The sequence below is a fragment of the Petaurus breviceps genome, unplaced genomic scaffold (genome assembly GCF_028583685.1).
Source record: "Petaurus breviceps papuanus isolate PSGF00001 unplaced genomic scaffold, PetGlider_PUasm1.0 90845, whole genome shotgun sequence".
NCBI classification, from domain to species: Eukaryota; Metazoa; Chordata; class Mammalia; order Diprotodontia; family Petauridae; genus Petaurus; species Petaurus breviceps.
In genome coordinates, this window is record NW_027187359.1 from 6643033 (window position 1) to 6668579 (window position 25547).

Here is a 25547-nt window from a genome sequence, read left to right on the forward strand (position 1 = left end):
GCATTGAATAGGCGACCCACCCTTGGGTGGGGAGGGGCTGTGTGTTGTTCCCACATCAAACACAATGCTTAAATCAGTTTTGAAAGTTCAGTGGGCAAGAAATTTAACCCCAATTACCCCCCAAAAAAAAAAAAAAAAAAAAAAAAGAAAAAAAAAGAAATAGCATTGCTGTTCCTGGTCTGACTAGATTTTACTAACACAAAAAAAGTTGGGCTTCATTATTTTTATATTTTCTGTCAGGCATTAGCAATTGAAGCATAAAAACTACACAGAGTGACTAATAAAGAGTATACCCAATGAATAGAGTCATGATTAGCTTTCTGTGATAAGAAGCTTTAATGCAAATTAACTTTCAAAACTGAAGGAAGCATCTGGTGACTACACAAATATTAACGCTTTGATAAACTATAAATAAAAGTGACCTTCTTTAAAGGCCTGATCTAGTACCTTATCAGTGGTATTGGACAGATGCTGGGTTCTCTTAAGACTACTCCAGTAGTGTTGGAAAGCATAGGCAGGATGAAGAACTAATGATTACTAATTTATTGTTTATAGCTAATACATGATCTTAGCCACCAGGTACTCTGAAGCTCCATACCAAGGATGGCCTCCAGGTGGTGGTGAATGTTTTTCAGTCATAGCTATTCATGAAGATTGTCTGTTAAGGTAAAAAGGAGTTTCATTCAGTGTTGGAGGGGATACCCATTTAATAAACATCATGGGTCCTTGAAATATCTAAGTGCTAAAGAAAGTACAGGAAGGAGAAAAGTTGAACTTCACAGGATCTAGTCTGTTTTGTTCAGAAGCTGTTTTGTATAGCAGTTGTATACGGGATTTCAGTGTAATTTCAAGGATTAGAATTGAAGATTAAGGTATTTCAATGGTCTTTTTTTTCTCTCCTGACTTCTTATAGTTAACTAGGAAGGTACAAATGTGAAGATAACTCTTTTTTGAACTAAATAAGTAGTTTGGAATTTTCCCACTATTGAGGGTGACTTTTCTTTTGGTAGCATAACAGATTTAACTTAGGAATGACATAGTTTCACTTGATTGTGAAACATTTCTACTTTGTATCATTCTGTTTCAAAGAAAGAAAGGAAGTTTATTCTGTGGAGAGGGCTTGTATTTCTGTAGTATTATTTCCTTTATCTTCTGCTGTTAATACTTGATGATGAGAAGCATTATTTTAACTCCAAGAGTATATATATGACTTTTAGTATGTTATTTAAAGTACTAGTCAATATATGTGAATGCATCAAGAATCTTATCATTTTGTTAGCCTGGATACTCCCTCCCCTGATGCTGATCAGTATCTATCTCTTTAGCTTTGTAGACAGCTTTTGGATTGTCTTGCAACCAGTCTGTCATGAATCATTCTGAATTATTAGACTGGTCCTCAGGTTATAGAAATAGTTTTCAGTTTGGTAGGATTTGACAGAGTTTATATACTATTGGTTAATGCCTTTGAGAACCCAGTACCATCTTTACCATGCCATGATGAGCCGTAGGAATAGGACTTCAGTGCATAGTGAGGGTACTTTTTTTTTTTAAGATGATGCCTTTCCCCAAGTTAAGTTTATCAAGAACATAGTAATTTCTTTGGTTTGTGTCTGGGTAGAGGACTAGAAATTTAGTATCTTTAATTCTCAGTTTAGTTCTGCAATGAAGAATAATTCAGAATAGAAAATCAAAATTCATTGCTTTTGGAATACCCCAATTCATATATTGTTGATCCAATCTGATCAGTGGCCTTGGACCCATGATAATGAACAAAGGAGATAATCCATTGATAGTAGATTTCTGTATTCCCTAAGAAACAATATTACCTCCTTAGCAGAGGACCCTGTTGGAATATTCCATGGGACCAGGTAGAAGAGGGGACTAAACAGATGATTGGAGCTATTAGCACTACTAATAAAGAGAAGGATGAGATAAACCTAGCAAAGTGTAAAGGGAAAACTTAAAGTACTGGTCTTTGCCTGTCTGAGTTACCATTGAATAAGGAAACAAAAGATATATGATACATTGACATGCAGTATGTCTACAAGAGGAGTTCTTGTAGTCTTTTGCCAGTGCCACCATCAATAATCAGTAGAATGTGTAAGCTAACATTTTTTAATAACAGTTTATTTGCCCTACTGGTAATTATGATTGTTGAGAGTACAGCCAGTCTAACGATAAAATCATCTGAAGCAGGGAGAGGCATTATTTTATTTTATTTTTTTTTAAGCAATCGGGGTTAAGTAACTTGCTCAAGGTTACACAGCCAGTTATTTCTGGGTGTGGTGCTAAGTATCTGAGCCCAGATTTGATCCCCAGGTTATCCCGACACTGCTCTTACTCGCTGAGCCACCTGGCTGCCCCTAAGCAATTGGGGTTAAGTAACTTGCTCAAGGTTACATGGCCAGGTGTTTCTGGGTGGGTGCTAAGTGTCTGAGCCCAGGATTCGATCCCCAGGTCATCCTGACACTGGAGCCAGTGTTCTTACTCGCTGTGCTACCTGGCCACCCTGAGAGGCATTATTGTAGTGAATAGAGTCAGGAAGATTTGGGCTCACATACCAACTTTGAGCTTATTAACTATAGGGCTATGAACTAGTTACTTAAGTCTGAACCTTAGTTTCCTCATCTGGGGATTGGGTGGGAATGATAATAGCTGCAGTTGTCTACTTAACAGGTTATCGTTAGGCTCCACTGAGATAAAGTATATTAAGTGCTGTGGATAGAACACTGGATTTAAGAGTCTAGAAGGCTGAGTTAAGATACTGTCTCCCTGTGGTCATATGTAAATATTATTTTCTGAACTTTGGTTTCTTCATCTGTAAAATGTGGATTAATCTTGTACCAGTGTCACAGGGCCATTGTGAGGCTCAAATTAGAGAATATATGTATGCAAAGTGCTATACACATTTTAAAAGCACAATATACCTATATATAATTATGAAAGTGCTATGTAATGTCAGCCTTTGTTAATATTGGAATCAGCTTATTATAATTGATCTATTAAAGCAGAAGATCTTAGGACCCATGGGTATTATTTTAGGAAATTAGATGGGGGAGAATCACTTTATTTTCACTAATCTCTAACTGAAATTTAGCATTTCCTTCTATTATAAATTTTTAAAAACCCAACACCTTCTTCTTTTTTTTTTTTTGCTTTTTTTGGAGGGCAATTGGGGCTAAGTGACTTGCCCAGGGTCATACGGCTAATTTTTGTGTGAAGTGCCTGAGGCCGAATTTGAACTCAGGTCCTCCTGATTCCAGGGCTGGTGTTCTGTTCACTGTGCCACCTAGCCGCCCAAACACCTTATTATCCCGAGAGATGGTCTTTAGGCTTCACTAGACTATCAAAAGGGCCTTTCATGACACAGAAAGGTTAAGAATTTCTACATTAGAGTTAGTGTGGTCCAATGAGTGTTGATTTTAGAGGTAGAAAAACCTTTGAATTCAAAGCCTTGTCTCTGACTCTGGATGTATGTGCCTCAGATAACTCCCTAGGAAATAGTCATATACTAACTCCTTCAGCTTCTACATCTCCTATATTTTCATCTATAAATGATCCATAGTATATAGAATGATGGTGAGATTAAGATAATTGTAAATTAGGGGAGATGCAAACCTCATTGGGGGAGACAATGAGACAATGAACTGAAACCTCAAGCATTGCTGTCTACATGCTAAAAGTTTTAGGGGATCTTTCTGTTCCACCTACCACTTGTTTTAAAGTGAAAGTTTCTGTTTCTGTAGTAAGGTGGGGAAATAAATTAATGTTTATATAGAGGCAATTTTATTATTAGAAAATGATTTTATAGACATTAGCAGTTCTCAGATTGTGTTATGAGGGAGTCTGCTAGGTCCAAACTATTTTCATAATAACACTAAGACATTTTAATTTCTCTTATGTATTTACAGATATAACCTCTACAAACAAAAGCTTTTTGGGGATCCTCAATCATTTTTTAAAGCATGTAAAATGTTCCTGAGATCAAGAAGTTTGAGAAATGCTTATATACATCGACTAATTTAATCCTCACAGTATTCTGTTGGGAGATATAAAAATAACTCATGTTTATGTAACCTTTAAGATGGTATAGTACTTTATAGATACTCTCCTTTGATCACAATAGATCTGTGAAATAGGTGTTATTTTCTACCTCTCCCATTTTACATATAGGGAAACTGAAGGTCACAGGATCACATGTGAAATGACCTAGTAAGTGACTGAGAGGATTTGAAACCACATTTTTCTCCATGGCCAGTGCTCTGTTCTCTGCATCATCTTGTTATTTCCATTTTACAGATAAGGAAAATAAGGCTTAGAGAGACCAAGTGACAGGATTCAGATTCTTCTGACTCTTAATTTCATTGTTTTTTCTATTCTATCACAAAATTTTTTCCAGCGTTCAGTGAGACTAGGATTACAATTTTACTAATTCTCTTGTTTTCTAGTCAGGAGTGTATTCTTAAAAGGTCCTGTGGGAATAATAACTTGCTATTTAGCTTGTGATTTTACCCTAACAACAGAGAAATGGTACTCATAGGAACATTTTCCATACCTAATTATGTGAGAAAGAAGTCAGGTACCATATGCCTAATTGAATATTAAACTCTTGATGTTCAGCAGGACCCATGAAAGCAGGTATTGCTTCTCTGTCGTAGATCTATTTTGCCTTATAAATGAACTGGCTCTTTTTGGCTTGGTGTCCAGAAATTTTAATTAGTGCCATTGCATGTACTTGGATATTAATGAACAAATATTTATTGAACACCTATTTTATATATATGCAAGGCATTATGTTAGGTGTTACGGGAAATACAAAAAAATTTAGATTTTAATATCTTTGTATCCTGCAATTCACATAACTATTTTATCATCTTCCTAATTGTTCTTGCCACCTATATCTTTCTTTTATTAAATCTTCTCAAGGCATAGATCTGTTAGTGATACTCCCCTGCTTCAAAATATTCAGTGGCTTTCTATTGCTTCTATAATAAAACTTTCAACAATCTGACTACAGTCTCACCTTTCTAGTGTTATTTCTAGTGAGGCATGCTACATGCTGCCTTCTAGCCAAGCTAGAAAATACTCCTCTCCACCCCAAACCAAACCCCCAAAACTTGCTCCTTCCATAATAGTCCATCTTCAGTGCTTCCATGCATTTGCACCGGATTTCCCTGGTGCCTGGATTGCACTCTTTCTTAAGCTGAAAGTGTACTCCACTTTAAATTTTCCTAAAGTCCTTTGTATGGATTTCTACTGTGCCCCATCACTCCCTACCTCATAATATATCTTTGTAGAAATATTGGGTTGTTTTTTTTTGTTTGTTTACTGCTTAATAAGTGGTTAAGGAATCCTATAGCTATACCATTCTAGAAGATTTTCTTAGTTGTTAATGCTTTCTCCCTCCTCAAGGATGTATTGTATTTACTTATCTATTTAAATGTTGTGTTTTTTTCAGTACTATGTAAGCTCTTTGAGGATAGAGACTGCCTCCCTCCCCCCCACACTCTCATTTGTCTTTGTGTCCCCTAGAGCCCATCACCAGCTTTTCAACATTTCCAACACTGGTTTTTGTGGCAAAAACCTGCATTGACTTCATTTTTCCACTAGATGGTGGGTATGTGTCAATATGGGGGAAATAGTGTCATTTCCTCTGGGACTTATTTGTTGTCCCCTTGGTAGTCCCTCCAGTAGGGAAAGACCCAAGCAAAAAGTAACTATTACTGCCTGACATGTATTTTGGAAGGAGCTTCACTTTGTGGCTAGGCTGAGGTGTACTTTGGTTTTAGCCATGTTGCTTTTCAGATGGGCTAGGCCAAATACTTCTCCAGTGTTGAATGAATGGTCCATTGAAATAAAAAATAGTGAAAAGATGGGAGTAGTTCATAGAGATGAAGTTGGGAATTGAGTTTGTCCTCATTGGATAGTATTTATTTCCAGGAGTTGGAAAGGTGGGGAGATGGTTTTCTAGGTAAGGGGGAGCAACATGAACAAAGTTTAAGGAGGTGAGTGTGAATAAGGCATATTCAGAAGGGATGGGTAGAGGGTAGGGTTCATGTCCTGGTTTTCAAAATCCTTTGTAATAAAATTCAACCTTACCTGTCCTTATTTTACCTTTTGTTTTAATCAAGAACTTTGTTTCTCCATTAACCACACTCATTCCTATCTTGAGGTATCTTTGTATACTGTCTTTTCCCTCCCCACCCACCCTGCCCCTCTCCTCCTTTCTTCCACTAGATATGCAGGATTGACTAGAAGGGGAAAGGCAGGAATAACCATTCAGGCTATTGCTTCTTAACCAGGTAGGAAGAGTTATGTTTCTGAACTAGGATAGTAGGAAGGGGACTCAAACAAATAAGGTATGATTGCCTGGCCCTGGGAGTGGGATATGTATGTATAACCAGGAAAAACCATCTCTGTCCCAGTTCTTAGTGATCTTCCCCCAGCCATTGTCCCCAAAATACTTTGCATATATTTCATTTATCTCTGTAGGTATTGTTTCTCCTCCTTATAGAATGTAAGCTCTTTGAGTGCAGGGATATTCTAGCATAGTGTCTTGAACATAATGGAGGTTTCATTAAGTGCTTGTTGAATAACTGAATAGTCGTTAACTCACATAAAAACTCAAGTCAGTGGTCATGGGTAAAAAAGCAAACTAATGTAAGTTTTCATTTTTCACCTTAGGTACTTAGGTGGATCTGTGATTTCATAGTTATAGTGCAGATTGGTTCCCCTCCATCTGTTCTCTTTCATTGTGATTCTTGTCCTGCCTTTCCATAAATTCCTCCATATAGGATCTCCCTCCCCTACACCCATTTGCCCCTTCTTCTGGTTCTTTTAATATCTTGGGGAAGAGCAGCAGTATCCTGGTGTAGGGGAAAATGGCAAGGTTGCTGCTTTAAACATAATGTTGCTGCTGTTTTCTTCTTGGTATCTGCCTTGGCCTTCTTTGTAGCTGCCAGAGTATTTCTTTTATCTTTTCTCTCACTTTTTTTTAACTGCTTGACAAGTATTTTAGAATGAGTTTCATTTTGCAGTTAGGCTGAGGTATACTCAAGTCTTTGGTCTTGGCCCTGCTGTCTTTCAGTTGGGTAGACCAAACACTTGGACAGTTTCAGACTTTAAACTGGAAGAGACACCGGTCTTTTGGTGGCTTTCATTCCAGTTACTATTTTCAGGATTCATATAGTAACATATCCTTTCACCATTATCCAACTGTTCCAGTTGAAAGTGGTCATGTTCATGGTTTTGTGGGTCCACAGTAGAGTATTTGTAAGCTAGACTAAGAGGTTTCTCTGTTACTGGGAAAGAATATCTGCCTAGCAGGCATCCTGTTGGTCTTTGTCAGAAGTTTTTGGGCTCATGTTGTGGTGTGACCACCAAAGTTTCTAATCATGAATAAGGGGAGGGGTCTGGCTGTTCTCATACATATCCTTGAGAGATATTTTCAGCCACTTGTGTTCAAGTCCTCCTTGGTAATATGATGCTGCCTGCTTGGATCTACAATATACAATCCATTTCATCTTTTGAGGTCCTTGTAATTTTGATTCTTCCAGGATAATAGTATTTCACAGTTCATAGCCATATACCATTACTAGAAAAATATTGGTGTTTAAAAAGTAGATTTTATAGCAGCAAGTAGTTTGTAATAATTAGAAGCATTTCCCTAATGTGATCTCACCCAACTTGCATGCTCTTGTCTATATCAGTTAATTTTTAAAATCAGTGTGGGGGGAAGTTCCTGGTACAAAAATTCCCTCCTTTGATACAGATCTGTACATTGGAGAGCTACCCTGTATTATTGTAAGTAGAAATTAAACCCAGATCTTCCTCTATCCTCTGTACCCGTGGTGTCAGACACAAATAGAAACTCAATACATATGGATTCCTGTTGGGTGCATAGTGACTTAGAGAGCCACATATTATAATTATCCAAGTTTTATTGTATATTTATTTTGTTAAATATTTCCAATTTACATTTAAATCTGAATCTGGCAGCATTCAGGAATGTTGCAACCTGTAGACTGAATGTTTGAGACATCTTTACTATACCATGCTATTTTCTCATGTTCATGTAAACATAGATACATTCATAGACTAATAAATTGGACTGTTTTTCTAATTGTATGTTGTAGTCTGGACATTCACCCTTCCCATGTGACTGATCTCTTTTATATTACTATCAGTTTCTTTATTTCAGTTTCCTTTACTGGATCATCATTTATGTCCTGTCCCATAACTACAGGTATTCATCAAAGCCCTGTCCTGGGGTCCTTTCATTTTTCCATATCCTCTTTTCCCATAATTTCATCAGCCTTTGTGTGTTCAGTTACCTTTATGCAGATGACTTTCGGAGCAATATATCCAGCACTGGACTTCTGCATTACTGACTGTTTATTGAACATTTTCTGTTATTTGTCTGTAGGTACCTTAAGCCTCACATGTTCAAAATCAAGCATTTATTAAGTACCTACTCTGTGTTAGGCACATGACAGAGCTCATTATTTCCTTCCCCAAATCTCCTGTTTACCTCATCTTTCCTGCTCTGTTGAGTGTATCATCCCACCAGTAAATCAGATTCACAACTTCAAAGTCATTCTGAGTTCACTTCTGTACTTTAAAAAAAAATTATTTAAAAAAATTTTCTTTTACTATTTTAATTATTTATTTTTGGTGTTCTTTTCTTTTTAAATTTTGAGTTCCAAATTCTCTCCCTCCTCATTCCTCTGCTGCTCATTCAGAAGGCAAGCAATATGATATCAATTATACATGTGAAATTATACAAATCGTATTTCCATGTTAGCCATATTTCAAAAACAAGCAAGAAAAATAAAGTGAGAAAATTATACTTCAGTTTGCATACAGAGTTCATCAGTTGTTTCTCCAGAGGTGGATAGCATTTTTTCATCATGAGTCCTTTGGAACTGTCTTGGATCATTGTATTGATCAGAGTAGCCAAGTATTTTCACAGTTGATGATCATTACCACATTGTTTACTATGCACAGGGATCTCCCAGTTCATCACTTTACCTTCCATTAGTTTTTATGGGACTTGCCATGTTTTTCTGAAACTGGCCCCTTCATTATTTCTTATAGCACAATCATATGCCAGAACTTGTTTAACCACCCCCCAGTTGAAGAGCAATTTCCATTTCTTTGCCACCACAAAAAGCTGCTATCAATATTTTTGTACATATAGGTCCTTTTCCTTTTTTTTTTTATCTCTTTGGGATATAGACTTATTAGTAGTATTGCTGGTTCAAAGAGTATGCACAGATTATAGCTCTTTGGGAATAATTCCAAGATGTTCTCCATAATGATTGGACTAGTTCACTACTCTACTAGTAGTTCATTAGCTATCTATTTTTCCCTCATCCCTCCCAGCATTGTCATTTCTGATAGTTGTGAAGTGGTATCTCATAGTTGTTTTAACTTGCATTTGTCTAATCAATAGAAATTTAGAATATTCATATGACTGTATCATCTTTGCACTTTCCATCATGCCCCATATCCAGGCAGCTGATTAGTCTTGTAGATTCTTCCTTTCCAGCATCTCTCACACTTGACCCCTTTTTTTTCCCGTTACAGACACCATCTTATCACCTCCCACCAGGACTGTTACACTAGTTTACTAAGTCTCCCTGCCTCAAATTGCTTCCCTTTCTACATACCCTTTACAAAGAATGGCATGACTATGTCTCACGTCCTTGCTCAGGAAGCTCTGCCTTTAGAATAGAGTGCAAACTGGCCTTGAAAGTCCTTTACTGTCCAGACCTATTCCACCTTTTCTTGCCAATTGCTCTTGATTTCCTTTCACTCGCTGTTTCCTAGTTAATCTGGACTGCTGCTGTCCCTGTAACAGCATTTCATCTCTGACACCGTTGCATAGGAGTCTCTCCATCCTCTTCAGTACCTCTAGACTCCCTTGCTCCTTTCAGAGCCCAACTCAAGAGTCACTTCCTCTTTGAGGCTTTTCCCTGATCCCTCCAATTTCTTTGTTTATCTTTTGTATTTACTTATGTCTATGTTGTTTCCTCCCAAAAAAATGAAGTTACTGAATACAGGGACTGTTTCATTTTTGTCTTTGAATTACCTTCTCCGATTAGCATATAACATACTTGGAATACTGGACCAGGAGCAAGTATATCTTAGGAGTGGAATCAAGGATAAGGATGTAATTTGTCAGAGGGGAAGGGAGAAAATCTCTTGTGTGGAGAGTACTGTCTCCTGACTAAGTCTGTACCTTTGTCCCAGACATTGCTTAGCTGGCAGAGGGATTTGATTTACTCTGCACTGATAAGAAATGTTTTTTGCTCTCTGACTCATGCTGTCTTTACCCTCCTTGGGTGCAGTCCATAGAGGTCTTTGATAAAAGAAGTTTTGAAGTCAGGTTCTCATTTCCAGTCTCTAATATGATGCCATTATTCCATGCCCTTATTTCAGAGACAGTTTTTTTTTTTCATTTTCAATTCTTTTCATAGTGCCTTTCACATAGCAGGTACTTAGAGAATGTTGTTTGAAAGCTCAAGCTGATTTTTTTTTATACCTTTTCCTCTCCCCAGAAAATGAAAAACTGACTTATAAGATAGCCCATCCTTCAGATACCCCAACAAAGAGAGTAGGTTGGACAGTTATAATTTCATTCATTTATTCTGTGTGTAAAGCTAGAGCTTTTAAGGCATACAAAGAAGAATAAAATATATTTTACGTTCTCATTGAGCTTATAGTCTGGTAGGAGAGATAAGACACACACATAACTGTTACACTTTATGTGAGGTACAAGGTGCTGTGGCTTTTTTCAGAGGAGAGAGAGATTACTTTTGAGAGATTCAAGAAAGGCTTCATGGTGGAGTTGACTTTTAAGCTGGACCTTGAAGGAAGATAGAAGTTGAATAAGCAAAACTGGAAGGGTATTCTAGGCAGAGATAATAATAATATGAATGAAAGTTGGAAAGAGTTGGATGTGTTGCAAAACCACATTGAGTAGACCTGCTTGATTGGTTTGTAGGGTTTGAAAAGACTATAGTGGGGAAAGGGACAAAATAAAGGGAAGGGAACAAGCATTTAATCATATTCTATAATCTTGGGCTAAGTGCATTAGGCATATTATCTCACTTGATCCTCCACAACCCTGTGGGGGTAATTTCTATTATCCCTAATTTGCAGTTGAGAAAACTGAGACAGATAGAAGTTAAATGACTTGCCCAGGGTCACACTGCTAGTGTATGTCTGAGGTAGGATTTGCACACAGATCTTCCTGGTCTTCCAGGCTCAGTGCTCTATCCACTGTGCCCCCATTGCTACCTTACAGCCTACTCAAAGAGCTTACGTTCTTTGGGGAAGGCAAAATATGTATAGACTGTCCCCAAAATTTTAGTGCAGTTTTAGGCTTTAATGGCGTAAGATTTTGGGGATACCCAGTATATATTTCATATGATATGTGTGATATATATGCAATATGTACACACATATGACATATATGATATATGTATATATGTATATATATACCTTTAGGCTATGTATGAATGAATGAAAAAGCATTTCTTAAGTGCTCAGTATAAGCCAGACTTATTAAATGTGTACTTTGTGAAAAGTTGTATGGTGTAGTGGATAGCCAGCTCTGAACCAGGAAGACCTGGGTTTAAGTATTGGCTTTGACTCAAATTGACTGTGATCCTGAGCAACCTATTAAACCTTAGTGCTGAAGACAACTCTTTTGGTGGGGGGAGTTTCCTCATTGGGATAGTTCTTTTTGCTAATGAAACCACAGGTCCAGTTCTTAACCCTATTTCTACCAGACAGGTCAGTCAGCAAGTAAAAATGCTTAGGGTAGAAGATGGAGCATCATGCTTGAGGAATAACAAGGAGACCAGTGTCACTGTTATCACAGAGTATGTGAGGAAGAGTAAGATATTGAAAAGTAGGAAGGGAGCCACGTGATGAATGACTTTGAAAGCCAAACAAAGGATTTTTTACTTTATCCTAGAGAAAAGAAGGAACCACTGGAACTGATGGAGGAAGGGGAGGAGAGGTGGATGACATGGTCAGACCTGCATTTTAGGAAGATCATTTTGGCGCTGAATGGAAAGATGGACTGGAGTAGAGAGAGAATTGAGGCAGCGAGACTAATCAGTCAGCCATGAGATGATGAGAGCCTGCTTGCATCGAGGTGGTCTCAGCATCAGAGGAGGGAGAAGTGGGAGTATGCAAGTGATATTATGAAGGTAACATCAGTAGGACTTGACCAGTGATTAGATATGAGGGATGAAAGAGAGTGAAGAGTGGAGCATGATTTCCAGGTTGTGAGTGAGCCTGTGTGACTTGGCAGGATAGTGGTACCCTCTCTAGTAATATGGTAATGTGGAAGTTAGGAAAAGGGAAGGGTCTTGAGGACCCAGGACAGTTTTTGGGGACCCCTAAAGTTAGCAGATGTGAAGGAGACAGAAGGAACAGACAGGCAGGTATGAGGAGGACCAGGAGAGAACAGTGTTACAAAAAGCTAGGAGAGAGTTTCAAGGAGAAGAGAGTGATTGATAAGAGTCAGAGGCTGCAGAGAGGTAGAGGAGAATGAGGGTTGAGAAAAGGCCATTGGATTTGGTGATTAAGAGGTCATTTAGTAACTTTGAAGAGAGCAGTGGGGAACCACTGAGGGCGTGTTTATTTTCTTGTCAGTGATAATGGAAAAAATCTAACTTTGACAGGGAGCAGAGGCTCCCCATCCCTGTTATAAGCTAATGACATTTTGAGCAGTAAGGTGGTTAACAGTAATAATGGTTTTTAATTGGAGGAGACATTTTTATTGGTGGAAAAAATTAAGTTAAGCTCAACTAATAGCTCAGTTCCTCAGGTAACTCACTAAGCTGTAAGTTGTGTAACAGTTATAGATCTTTTGTGGGTAGTGGATGTTTCTTTTCTTGGAGTTCTTTACATCAAAGAAAACACAGGTCTAGACCAAAAATTAATAATAATGAGCATACACACTGCTGGTGTAGTTTTTGAGAACTCAGGATTTCCTTAACTTCATGATGAACCATCAGAGCTCATTTATAATTTATAGTAATTCAGCTTTCCCTAAACTAAAGTCATCAAATTTTCAATGGCATGATGGGTGTAGTTGAAAGAATGTCACACGTTTATATAATGTGTAAATGATATCACACACATTTACAATTCAATTCATTTCACTCTCCCCTATTTCCTTCACTTCTGTCTCTGATGAAGAGGAGGCCTTCTGTTTGCCAACCCGTCTTCTTGTATCCTATGTGTCATCCTTGCCCCTCTTTTGGAGATTTTCTCCACTGTTATCTCTATTCACTCTTTGGTCTTTAGCTTCTATCAATGTAATGGTTCCTTCCCTGCTGCCTCCCATGTCTCCCCCATCCTTTAAAAACAAAAACCAAAATCAGAAACTCTCACTAGATCCTACTCTTGTCTGCCCTCTGGCTGTTGTCTGATATAGGTCTTGCCTTTCCTTCTCAGACAAACTCCTTAAAAAAGCCGTCCTTACTTGGTACCTCCACATGCCCTCCATTCTTTTTTCTCTCCCTTCCTCTTTCTGTCCTTTCCCTTTCCTTTTTCTCAGTTCTCTGCCCTCTGACTTCTGACCTCATCATTCAATTGAAACTTCTTTCTCCAAAGTTACCAGAAATCTCTTAATTGCCAGATCCAATTTTCTCAGTCTTTTCTTAATCTTCATCCTTCATGACTTGCATCATTTGACACTCTTGATTGCTTGCTTCTTCTGGATACTCTCTTGGTTTTCATTGACTTTGAAGAATGAAGGAGTGAATATGCCTGCCTGGACACTTACTTAAAAATGGAAGTTAAAGGAAGAACTGGTCAATCAGAGGAAGAGAACACAGGGACTGATAGATCTTCCAGGGTGAGAAGGCTTCTGGGGAATGGTGATGGAAGCATCCTCCAGAGTGAGAAGGTTTAAAAATGAATCATCCTTTTACTTCATTATTAATGGCAGCATATCACTTCACTCAGCCTTCTAATTTCCACGATCAGTAAACTTCAATGCCTTCTTATTATCTCTAAGATTTATCTTGTCTCATCATCTCATCTTATCTATCTGTCTATCTCTTTAAATGCCAAATGGGGAAGTTAGTGTATATGTATTCTCTCCCCTCCCCCTCTCTCTAATCTTTCTCCTTTTCTCCTCTTTCCTTCCCTCTGTTTTCACAACATTCTTACACCTCACTTCCTTCTACACCCCACAACTGGAATGCTTTCTCTCTCCCCCTCTGACTCTTAGGATCATGACTTTTAAAAACAGTTTAATAAGCGCCTACTCTTGTGTTAAACCTTTTCTGGTCCCCTCAGTTGCTCCTGGATGTTGCCACCATGCTTCAACTATCTTCTCTCTCCAACCTTGAGGCTCCCTTCTTCTATTGTTTGTTCTTCCAAACATCTATTTTTGAGGAAGGACCAGACCCTGCCATGGTTTACTCTGGACCTTGCCACCATGCTTCAACTGCCCTCTCCCTCTGCTTCTGTGCTCCCTTTTATCTCCCATTGGTGAGTTTCTTCTGGTGCCTCTATTTTTTGGGAAGGCCCCAGGCTGGCCATCCTTTATTTCCTTGCCAACTCTGCTTCTGTCTCTGTGGACTTTATTACCATGTTGCCATCTCAGTACCTTCCCCCACACCATTTTCAGCTCCTCTTATGTGTTGTCTTTCTCCATTAGAATGTAAACTCTTTGAAGGTAGACTGGCTTTTTCTTTGCTTGTATTTATATCCCCTGTGATTAGCACAGTGCCTGGTACACAGTAAGCCTCAATAAATGTTACTTGGTTGATACATCCTTTCATCATTTATCTATTGGGAAGGGTCAGCTTGATGTCTGAAGTCCTCCTTGCTTTGGCTTCAAACTACCTTTCTAGATTTATTTCATAGTATTTACCTCTGTACACTATATGTTAAAGATAAATTTGTCCACCAGCTATTCGATGAAGTTACCTTTGCTGCGCCCTTTAAAATCTCTCACTTTCCGATATCCTCCTACACTAAGGGGGTTAATGTTCTCTCCCTTTCCAAATTAGTTTGATTGGAGTACTTGTTTCATGCCCTACACTGCCCCTCCCACCCTGCCAGCCCTGGAACTTTTGGTCTTTGTATTCTTGGGGGTCTAACATGGTGGCTTGCACTTGGTGGGCAGTTAATATATATTTTTTATCACAATAACCCTGTGAGAGATGGGTAGTTTAAATTTTGTTTATCTTCATTTTATAAGTATGGAGGTTTTATAAGTCATTTTAATGACTTATTAATAACTTCATTTTATAAGTATGAGGCTCTAAGAAGTTTAATAATTTGCCTCAGTTTACACCACTAGTTATACACTGCTAGTAAAGGGCAGAGGGATCAGAAAAGAACTGCCTCTCATGACTCCCAGTCTTTTTCCACTATATTAGACAGTAATACTCAGTCACTTTTTCCCACATGACTGTATGGTTAGATAACTCATTTAAACTTCTTGATTATCTACTAAGGCACAGCTGATAAGATGAAATAGTTTCATATATAAAATAGAACAGAAAAAGGATAATATGTGAAGACATGGATTTTTATTATATGCAGATTGCTTTTTGAAAAAGCACAAAATCAATTTAAGATGTTATTTTCAAAACTGTCCTGCTTAGTTATGTTTCCTTTAGGCCTTCTTTTTGTTCTTTTATGTGCATTTAAAAAATATGTCAATGACCCTACTTTCTGTTTTTGCCCCTGACGCTGTTGTTCGCTCCTCTTTCCTCTGGAATCTCTATCAGGAGACGGATTACTTCCTCCTCATTCCTCTTGAGTTGTTATTGATTATTACATTGAGAGTCCTTAAGTCTTTCAAAGTTGTTTTTCTTTACATTATTGCTGTTACTGTATAAATTGTTCTCCTGGTTCTACACAGTAAAATAGAACATGTATACTTGTACATACAAGTCTGCTCTGATTTCTCTGAAATGACTCATTTCTACTTTTCTTATAGTAATACGGACAGTTCTCACTTTGCATCAGCATTCCAAAAAAACCCCCCACCTATGTTAACTTTATTGTATAGTTCTGTGCACCCATTCTCTGCACCTCCCCTTGCTCCTCCCCTCATCCCTCTGTGTTACATGTCCTCTCCATTCTTTGTCAGTGTCCAGCCTCCATGTGTCTGCCTGCTGCATGTTCTTCTGTTTTGGTTCTGACCAGGCACTCATGTGGCAGCCGTGGCCCCTGCATATTCCTCCTCCTGTTCTTTCTTCTCTGTCTCTGATGCCCACGTGTCCTTGAATTGTGTACCAGCGCCTTTCCTGCTTCCCTCCCTCCCTTCCTGCCCATGGACAAATTCGAATTATGAATGAATCACTTTATGTAGATATCTTTGGAATGGGCTACTTGTGCAAAGCAAGAAATATCTGTACAGAATTCCATTACCTTCATAATCCATAATTTGTCCAGTCATTCTCTAATTGATGATCACCTCCTTAGTTTGCAGTTCTTCTCTACAACAAAAAATACTCCTATATTTTCTTACAAATGAGCCTTTGATCTCTTTTGGGATATAGGCCTAATAGTTGTGTATCTGGGTCAAAGGTAAACTCTCAGATTAGTGACTTTGGGGGCATATTTCAAAACTGCTTTCCGTATTGGCTGGACTAATTCATAATTCCATGATTAGCACACCAATGTATCTATTTTCCCACAGCCTGTCCAGCAGTTGCCATTTTCTGTTTTTGGGATTTTTGCCAATCTGATATGTTAGAAAGCACCTAGGAAGTTGTTTTAATTTTTTACTTGTCTAATTCTTAGTTATTTTAAGCCTTTTTTTCTGATAGCTGTTGATAGTTTGGGTTTCTTCCTTTTGAAAACTGCCTGTACATATGTTTTGGTCATCTGTTGGTTATATATTGTATACATATTGACTATCTGTATCTGTTGGAATGGCTGTTATTCTTATATATTTGAATCAATTCCTTGAATTTTTTTGTATATCAGACTGTCATCAGAAAAGGTTACTGCAAAAGTTTTATCCCTAGTTTATTGCTTCCTTTCTAATTTTAATTATATTAATTTTTTTTTTTTTTGGTGCAAAGACTTAGGGAGGATACTTTTTAAATGTATATATTCTATTTTACTAAATAATTGAATCATGTATAAAGAATTGACATGGACTCTCACCTCAAACTTTCAGCTTAAAGTAGGCGAGAAAATATATAATTAAATACATAATAAACATCAATTATTTTATATTGGTGTATATATTATACACAAATAAGTATGATAGTGAAGTGAAAGGAAATCTGGTTCAGTGATTGTACAGGAAGTTTAGAGTATTGGTATTTGTGACAATGAAAATAAATAGTTTTCTGCCTCTTTCTCCATCTGTTGTACACTCCCCCCCCCCAGTACTTTTACCCCCAATTCTTTTTTTTTTTTTTAAGCAATTGGGGTTAAGTAACTTGCTCAAGGTTACACGGCCAGTTATTTCTGGGTGTGGTGCTAAGTATCTGAGCCCAGATTTGATCCCCAGGTCATCCTGAGACTGGAGCTGGTGCTCTTACTTGCTGAGCCACCTGGCCGCCCCTCACCCCCAATTCTGACCCAGGTTGAAATGGAGGATTGTAAGCCAAGACTTGTGGTTAAGGTGTGAGATGTCATGGGAGGTGATGTAGAAAGCAGACATATTGGCATTAGAGATGATCTGGTAGACACACAAATCATATTGACCTAACCTAGTTGGACATTTTCTCTGTTAGTAACCTCAGTGCACTTCTCTACCAGGCTTTTTGAGCTAGAGAAAAATATAATGAATCATTTAAAATAAACTTAAATTCTTTTGCTCTATTTATTTACAAAATGCTGATCAATTTTGGGGTGACATTAACATTGAATAATATTCAGCCCAATATTCAGAATAGGCAGAGGGATAAACTTCTTAAAGTTTTAATCATTTTTCTCTTACAGTACAGGGCTGTGGATACCAATCCGCTCTCTTTGTATGTTATGCACCCATTTTGGAATACTATAGTAAAGGTAAGGCTATCTTATGTTTTTAATCTATGCTGTAGCTTTTACTAGACTATCTCTGTTCCAACAATAGAAGTGATATTTGGGAGATTTAAAAATTATTACTTGTAAGATCATAGAAAATGTATGTATTTCTGTATCTTAACTGCTTTTGTTTGATTATTAAATTGATAAGGAGCTTTAACATTTAGTCATTCATTTTTTAAAGTTAGTATTGAGATCCTTAAGGGTCCTAGAAACAGCTGTGAGTGGACTCTAGAATGAGTTGACCTTCATATCCTGATTTAACTTAATGTATACTTTCCTATTTGGGTAGCTGTGTGATGCAGTAGATAGAACACTGGGCCTAGAGTCAGGAAGACCTGAGTTCAAATCTAGCCACAGACACATACCGTGTTTCCCCGATAATAAGACCTATCCCAAAAATAAGCCCTCCCCTTACTGTGTAAGATTCCTCTAAAATAAGCCCTCCCCCGAAAATAAGTCCTATTGAGATTGCTACTATAGTGAAGGTGATCCCCTGTGCTACACGCTACATTACGGTACCCTCTGTATGCACTGTTCCCTCCCCCCCCCCCCCCCGTGAAATGCACGCCGCGCTCTGAGCTGCATCCACTCAGAGCTGCAGCAGTGAGCGCGTCATCCTGTTCTTCCCCAGTGATTTGCTTATTGAATAAAGGTACATTTTTTTGTTCACATTTACCTGTTTATTAAAATTGCTGTCAATGTTCATTAAAATAAGCCCTCCCCTGAAAATAAGCCCTCTGGTGTTTTTCTGTCCCAAAAAAAAAAATAATAAGACAGTGTCTTATTATCGGGGAAACACAGTAGTAGTTTTGTGACTCTGGGCAAGTCACTTACCTGGTTGCCTTAGTTTCCTCATTTGTAAATGAGCTGGAGAAGGAAGTGGCAAACCACTTCAATATCTTTGCCAAGAAAATCCCAAATGGGGTCACAAAGAGTTGGACGTGACTGAAAAATGACTTTACAATAAAAATTCTCTTAGAACCAGCTTTTTAAGAATTACCATAATGCTGGTAACAGTGACTACAAGACAAATACCAAAGGGAACATGGTTATTAGATTTTTTTTTTCTTTTTTACTTTCTAAAATGGGATGATAAGGATCATGTAAAAAATTTGAAGGATTCTGACAACCCATCTGTATATTCATTCCTAAATATTAAAGAAAGATCAACAATAATAAAATTTAGATAATCAGTAATTTTAATGCTCATGGTCAAAGTCTAGCTACATTTGCCAAACTAGTACAAAGTGGCAGTGGGAACAAGGAGTATTGTGACTCTTTTAATATGATCAGTGATTCATGGGGCATAAATGAAAGTGTAACCAGTGCTGGGAAATGGGGGCTAAGAATACTGTGCCATTCTTGTTTTCTTGACTTGTTTTCTTCAGTTATTTTACAAATCATTTTGGCTTTTATTTTTGCCATTTTAGTTTTCTCCTTATAAATAACATTGGCATTTCTTCCTTTAAAGTACCTTCTCCCTACTTTTAAGGTCTTTAGATATCTCAGCACTCTGAGGATCCACATATTCACATAATCTATACACCCATTGCCACTCTTACCCCAATTTTAGAATGAAAATATGGCTGAAAATAGTAGCCTGTGTGTAGATGTACAAGCAAGCAGTCGTACCCTGCCTTATGCTTACGTGACATTAATAGTTGGTTCTTTGCCTGTTCATTTCAGAAATTCACTGCATTACTTATTTGAAGATAAATATCCCATCTCTAATTGATGCACAGCAGTTAATTTTGCTATAAGCCACAGTCCTTTGACAGTGCTTTGTTCTGTGATTTTCTTGGTATTTGTGCTTGTGGGGTGACCTTTAAGGTTTTATTTCCATGTTTTCCAATAGAGAAATTTCATATACAATTAGGAAAGCAAATATACTTTTTGTAATTGTGGGACATATTTTTGTGCTTCATTATAGAACTTGAAAATGTTTTCTCCATTGAGAGGAAAACTATTCTGTCTCTGTAGATACTCATTAGAACAGTGGTCATATTTACCAAAGTACCTTGAGTCCAGTGGAAAGTTTTACATAAATGTAAAATGAGGATAATTTTTTTTTCCCTTTCTTATTCCCCACCTCTTAACCATATCTTTTGGAGCCATAATAATTTTTTATTTACTCAGTGAGTCAAAGCATATTGAGAAGTGTGATAGGAAATGAAGATTGAAATAATACTATTATTTATAGTTAAAGTTCTAATTATATTAAAGGATAGAAAATTCACATAAACTGAAGGAAATTTCTAAATTACCTTTAAAGTTAGTGTTAAAATTATAATCTTAAATTAGCATATGGTGTGTATACACTGTGTAACTTTTTATTCTGACTTATTTTTTTAAATTAAAATAGATTTTCCCTACGTGGCTGGCTCCGAATTTGATAACCCTATCAGGCTTTCTGTTGCTTATATTCAATTTCTTACTAATGGCCTACTTTGATCCTGACTTTTTTGCATCAGGTAAGACTGTCTTGGAGTCTAAATTAAAGTTACCTGTCTTTAAAAAAGAAACCAGTAAGAATCCCTACCTAAAAAATCCTTCACACCCTCAAATCTCCACAGATATGCTTATTTCCTGATTCTATTTAAGATGTAGCTTTTTATTTTTAATGATAAATTATGTGTCAGAGTTTAATGTAGATATTAAATGGTATTATGGGATAATTATTTTGTAATGACTATTCATTAGGGTGTTGATAATCGGTGGTCACAAAATAATTTTAAACAGTTTGAATAGCAGATTCAAACAATTAAGAACATTTAAAATTCTTTATAATATCTGAAACTGTCAATGATTGCTTTTGCACTATGTATGGAGTGATAATTTATATCACTAATATGACCTTGAAGTACTACAATAAAATCCCAACACATTACTTGAATAATCAGGGGGAAAATAAAAGATTAAAATCTGTTCAATATAGTTTTATTGTTGGATGTATTTTATTTTCATTCTTTGAAAATTGATAATATATGGCTATTTCTCTAGGAACCAGAGTATTTTAGTAACTAGGATTGATTATTCCTAAACCATGCCCTATATAATTTACTGCTATTTATGTTTAAGAAGGGATTTAGCTTTTATATTTCATAGAATCTCAGAACTAGAAGGACCATTAGAGATTATTTAGAGAGACATCATGGCATAGTGGAATAATTGCTGGACTAAGGTTCAGAACCTAGTTTGTTATTCTGTGATCTTGGGCAAGTCATTAGCCCTTTATGACACTGTTTGCCCATTTGTAAATTAGAGAAAATAATACTAGAGTAGTTGTGAAGATGAAATGTAATGAGGTATATGCTTTGAAAGTTTAAATTTCTATACAAATGTAAGCATCAGGTACTCTATGCTATTTAAAAAATTTATTTTTAAATTAATGTCTTTTGGGTTCATATTACAGCCATTTGGGGAAATTTCCATGCTTTCCTTCCCCCAAGCCCTGAATCTTCTTGAATCAAAAACAGCTATGCAAAAATGGGGAATAGTGTCTGAGTATAACAGTGGTTATTAACACTCTGCTTTTTTGCCAAGAGTAGGGAGATACACCTAATTTTCTGTTATTCTAAAATGCTTTACTTGTATAGATGGGAAGGTTGAGATCTAGGGGATTTAATTTACCTTCCACAAATCACATAGCTAGTGAGAGATGTGGAACTAGAACTAAGTCCAGTGTTCTTTCCATTCTACTTAAAAAATAAAAAGAAAAAAAGTGAAACCAGAACATTTTCATTTGCCTTAATTTGGGAAGGTCCACTTGTATTAAAAGTGAAACTATTTGGGGTTTATTACATAAAGTATTGTGATTAGAAAGAGGATGGTCAGTAAACATTTGCCATTTTCACATAAGCAATAAAGTTCCATTCCCAAATAGAGTGATTTTAAATGAACATTAGAGAATCTTTATGTTTCATGTGCATATTGGGTTTTTTTTTCATACCAAGATAAGTAGTTTTTAGGGCAAAATGAAAGTAGTGGTTTTAGATAGTAAATGCAGTGTGACATAGTGCTTGGAGAATGGGCCTCAGAGTCAGGAAGAGCTGGATTCAAATTCTGTCTTTGACACATACTGCCTGGGCAAGTTCCTTAACCTTTCAGTACCTCAGGAAGTTCTAATTACAAGTATTTTAGTATTTATTTCATTGGATCATTTTGGCATTGCAATAGATAGACATCAGTTATATGATCTTGACATTATTTTTACTTTAATTCGCTAATGTAAGCAATTCTTATTGAAAGTGTTTGCTGTGGTAAGAATTATGTCTTAAAGAGCATGTCTTTTGCTTTTCAGCACCAGGTCAGAAGCATGTACCTGGCTGGGTTTGGATTGTAGTAGGAATCCTTAACTTCGTTGCTTATACTCTAGGTAAGATTGTGGGTCTCCATAGAGTAATCAGACATAGGACAAGTATTCTCTTTCATTAAGGGAAGCCACATTTTTTTCCTTCAATGAATTGACTCTCTAATAACCTTATTAGTTACACTTAATTCATCTTTTCCTGTGCCCAGGCTCTAGTGTGTTAATGTTAGTAATAAATAGGGCCCCAGATCTTGCCTGAATAGCTTATTACCAACCAGAATTTAGATCATTGAAGAATAAGGAAGAAAAAACTGTGGCTCTGACTTCCAGCAGAAATAACATTTATTTAATGCTTATTTAGTGAGCAGTGACTGTTTCTAAAGGAATCTTGATGCTTCTTGAGATCTTTCTACCTGTTAATAACCATTGGATCTAGCAAGAAAGTGGAAAACTTTGTTTATACCTACTTCATTAGTTCTGCATTTGTGGTAATTGGATAAAGGTTAGGCTGAAAATAGATTGCTAAACCAGTAAATAGGGAAAATAATTGCCAAGGAAAGATCTGATATAAGAGAATAAACTGCCTTTTTAGTATTGTAAGAACATCCATTTACAGATTTAAAAATGTGAAGGCAGAGTTTCAGCATAGTCCTTCAAAGTTCTGCTATCTGCACTGGTAATTTGACAGGCTAATGGTAAGCCAATTTTTTTTTTTTTTGGCCTTTTGGAGGGCAGTTGGGGTTAAGTAACTTGCCCAAGGTTACATGGCTAGTATTTTTGTGTGGGTGTTAAAGTGTCTGAGGCCGGGACTGAACTCGGGTTCTCCCGACTCAGGGGCCGGTGCTTTATTCACTGTGCCACCTAGCCGTCCCCGGAAACCATTTTTCTCTCTTTATTAAAGCTAAAACTTTGGTAGGTATTTATTAGGTACCTTCTGTATGCCATCCAGTGGGGATCAAAAGACAAAAAAATAAAACAATCCCTGCACCTAAGAAACTTATGGCTTGGGTGTGTATATACAAAACGTGCTCAAAGGTGATTTTGGAGGGAAAGGCCTCATATAGAGAAGATGGTGCTTGTACTGAACCTTGAAAGAAACTGGGGATTTTGAGACAAGGTGGTGAGGAGAGAGTACATTTTAAGCATGGGAGATAACTAGTGCAAAGCCACTGGGGGAGATATATGCCATATTTGAGGAGCAGTGAGAAGGTAACATCTAGCCTAGGGACAACATGAACTTAAAGTAATAAAATTAGAAGCCTTAAGACAAATTCATGGTTTTCATGGAGGTCTTAAATAATACATTCTTCAATTTAGTTCATATGTACCTAATACCTTTGAAAATTGCTGGTTAAGATGGTGGTTTCTGAGTACTAGGCAACAATTTTTTTTTGTGGAAGATTGCTTTTTTCTTCAGATTTAGCTGTTAATATGTTTGTTTAATTTTAGATTAAGTTTTATAACCTAGGTGACAGATTTCATATTTGAGTTAATAAATGTTTTAGTCCTAAACATTAATGGTCTGATTTTTAGCCTAGATGGAAATATACTCTAAATTATTAATCTCTTAGTAATGTGTCTAATTTTTTTAGTGACTCTTAATGAAAGATTTCTGTCTGTTTATGAACATTTTGATTTATTTCTGTTTCTGTTCCAGATGGTGTTGATGGAAAGCAAGCTCGCAGAACCAACTCCAGCACACCTTTAGGAGAATTATTTGACCATGGCCTAGATAGTTGGTCATGTGTTTACTTTGTAGTGACTGTATATTCCATCTTTGGACGGGGAACAACGGGTGTCAGTGTTGTTGTTTTATATATCCTTTTATGGGTAGTCTTGTTTTCTTTCATCCTGTCCCATTGGGAAAAGTATAATACAGGAATTCTCTTCTTGCCATGGGGATATGACATTAGCCAGGTGGTAAGTTGATGTTTTGACTTAGTTTCTTTAATGTTTACTAAACATTTTTTTAAAATAATATTTTATTACTCTACCCTAGTTACATGTAAAGATAGTTTTTAACATTAGTTTTTAAAGAATTTTGAGTTCCAAATTTTCTCTCTCCCTCCCTCACCTCCTAAGCAATTTGATACAGGTTGTACATGTTTAGTCATGCAAAGGATATTACCATATTTGCTGCTAAACATTTTTAAACCCTTGTCATTCCTTTTACTATATGAACAATATGATTCAAGTTGTTTTTGCCTAAACTGTTACAAATATATCTGTGTTGTCCTTTTTACTCTGTCCCTGACCCCTTCACTCAAACAGAAGACTTTTTTTCAAACGTTTCTTAGCATAAGCTTGCTTTGAATTCACTCTGCCTTTTGAATTCCAGCTTTTTGATCGTATTACTGTACCTATCCTCACCTAAAACTCCAACAAGGAAGTAGGAATATGTTTTGGGGGAGAATTAGTTGGAAATAGAAATTATCATCTTATAATGTAGCCAATTATGATATAAAGATTTCATAGATAAGTGTCAGTCATTGCATTGTATGGAGATTAAAAACTATGTATGCCATGTTGGATTTAAGTATTATTTTTAAAAAAACCTTGGAATGTTTTAAGATTAATAGTGCAGCTTTTATTTTAATAAAGCTTTTAAATTAGATTTATAATACAGAAAACAAACTTGATTTGCAAGCTTTCTAGCTGTTAATTTCTCTATGCTTTTGTGTGCATTTCCCTTTCAGACTATTTCTGTTGTCTACATAGTGACTGCAATTGTGGGAGTTGAGGCCTGGTATGAACCTTTCCTGTTTAATTTCTTATATAGAGACCTATTCACTGCAATGATTATTGGTAAGAAGCTCCATGTTAAAGCCTCTCTTAACCACCACCTCTTTGTCAGAAGCCAGTGTTTTTTATTGTATATCTCCAAATTCCCTCATTACTACAGTTGTTGTTATTAAATACAAAAGTTAGCAAAATGTCTTAGAAAAATGTATCATACAGATTTGGACAAAGTTTTCACAGAATTTTAACCTCATTATTTAAAGCAGCCGTCACCACCAACACAAAAACAATAGAATCTTTGTATTAAAGTACAAAACCAGATTAATCTAAATCCTTGACTAAGACTAGATTAGTTTGAAAGTAGTTAATCTTTTTTTTTTTTTTACCCTAGTTTTTATTGCTGGAAGAGGATTTAAGTGGGGGCCAAATTTACTCTGGCATTGAACTTTGAGGCTACACT

The 25547-nt window shown here is 36.7% G+C and overlaps 1 protein-coding gene across 3 annotated transcripts in view; it reads left to right on the forward strand.

The window, feature by feature from the left end:
* SELENOI (selenoprotein I) overlaps positions 1-25547 on the forward strand; it is a 44948-nt gene that overhangs the window by 2399 nt on the left and 17002 nt on the right. For all 3 annotated transcript variants that reach the window (XM_069072013.1, XM_069072014.1, XM_069072015.1), the window contains exons 2-6: positions 17950-18018; positions 20402-20510; positions 22340-22414; positions 24006-24268; positions 25045-25153. In XM_069072013.1, coding sequence (XP_068928114.1) covers positions 17950-18018; positions 20402-20510; positions 22340-22414; positions 24006-24268; positions 25045-25153 — 625 coding nt within the window. The remainder of the gene's footprint in view (positions 1-17949; positions 18019-20401; positions 20511-22339; positions 22415-24005; positions 24269-25044; positions 25154-25547) is intronic.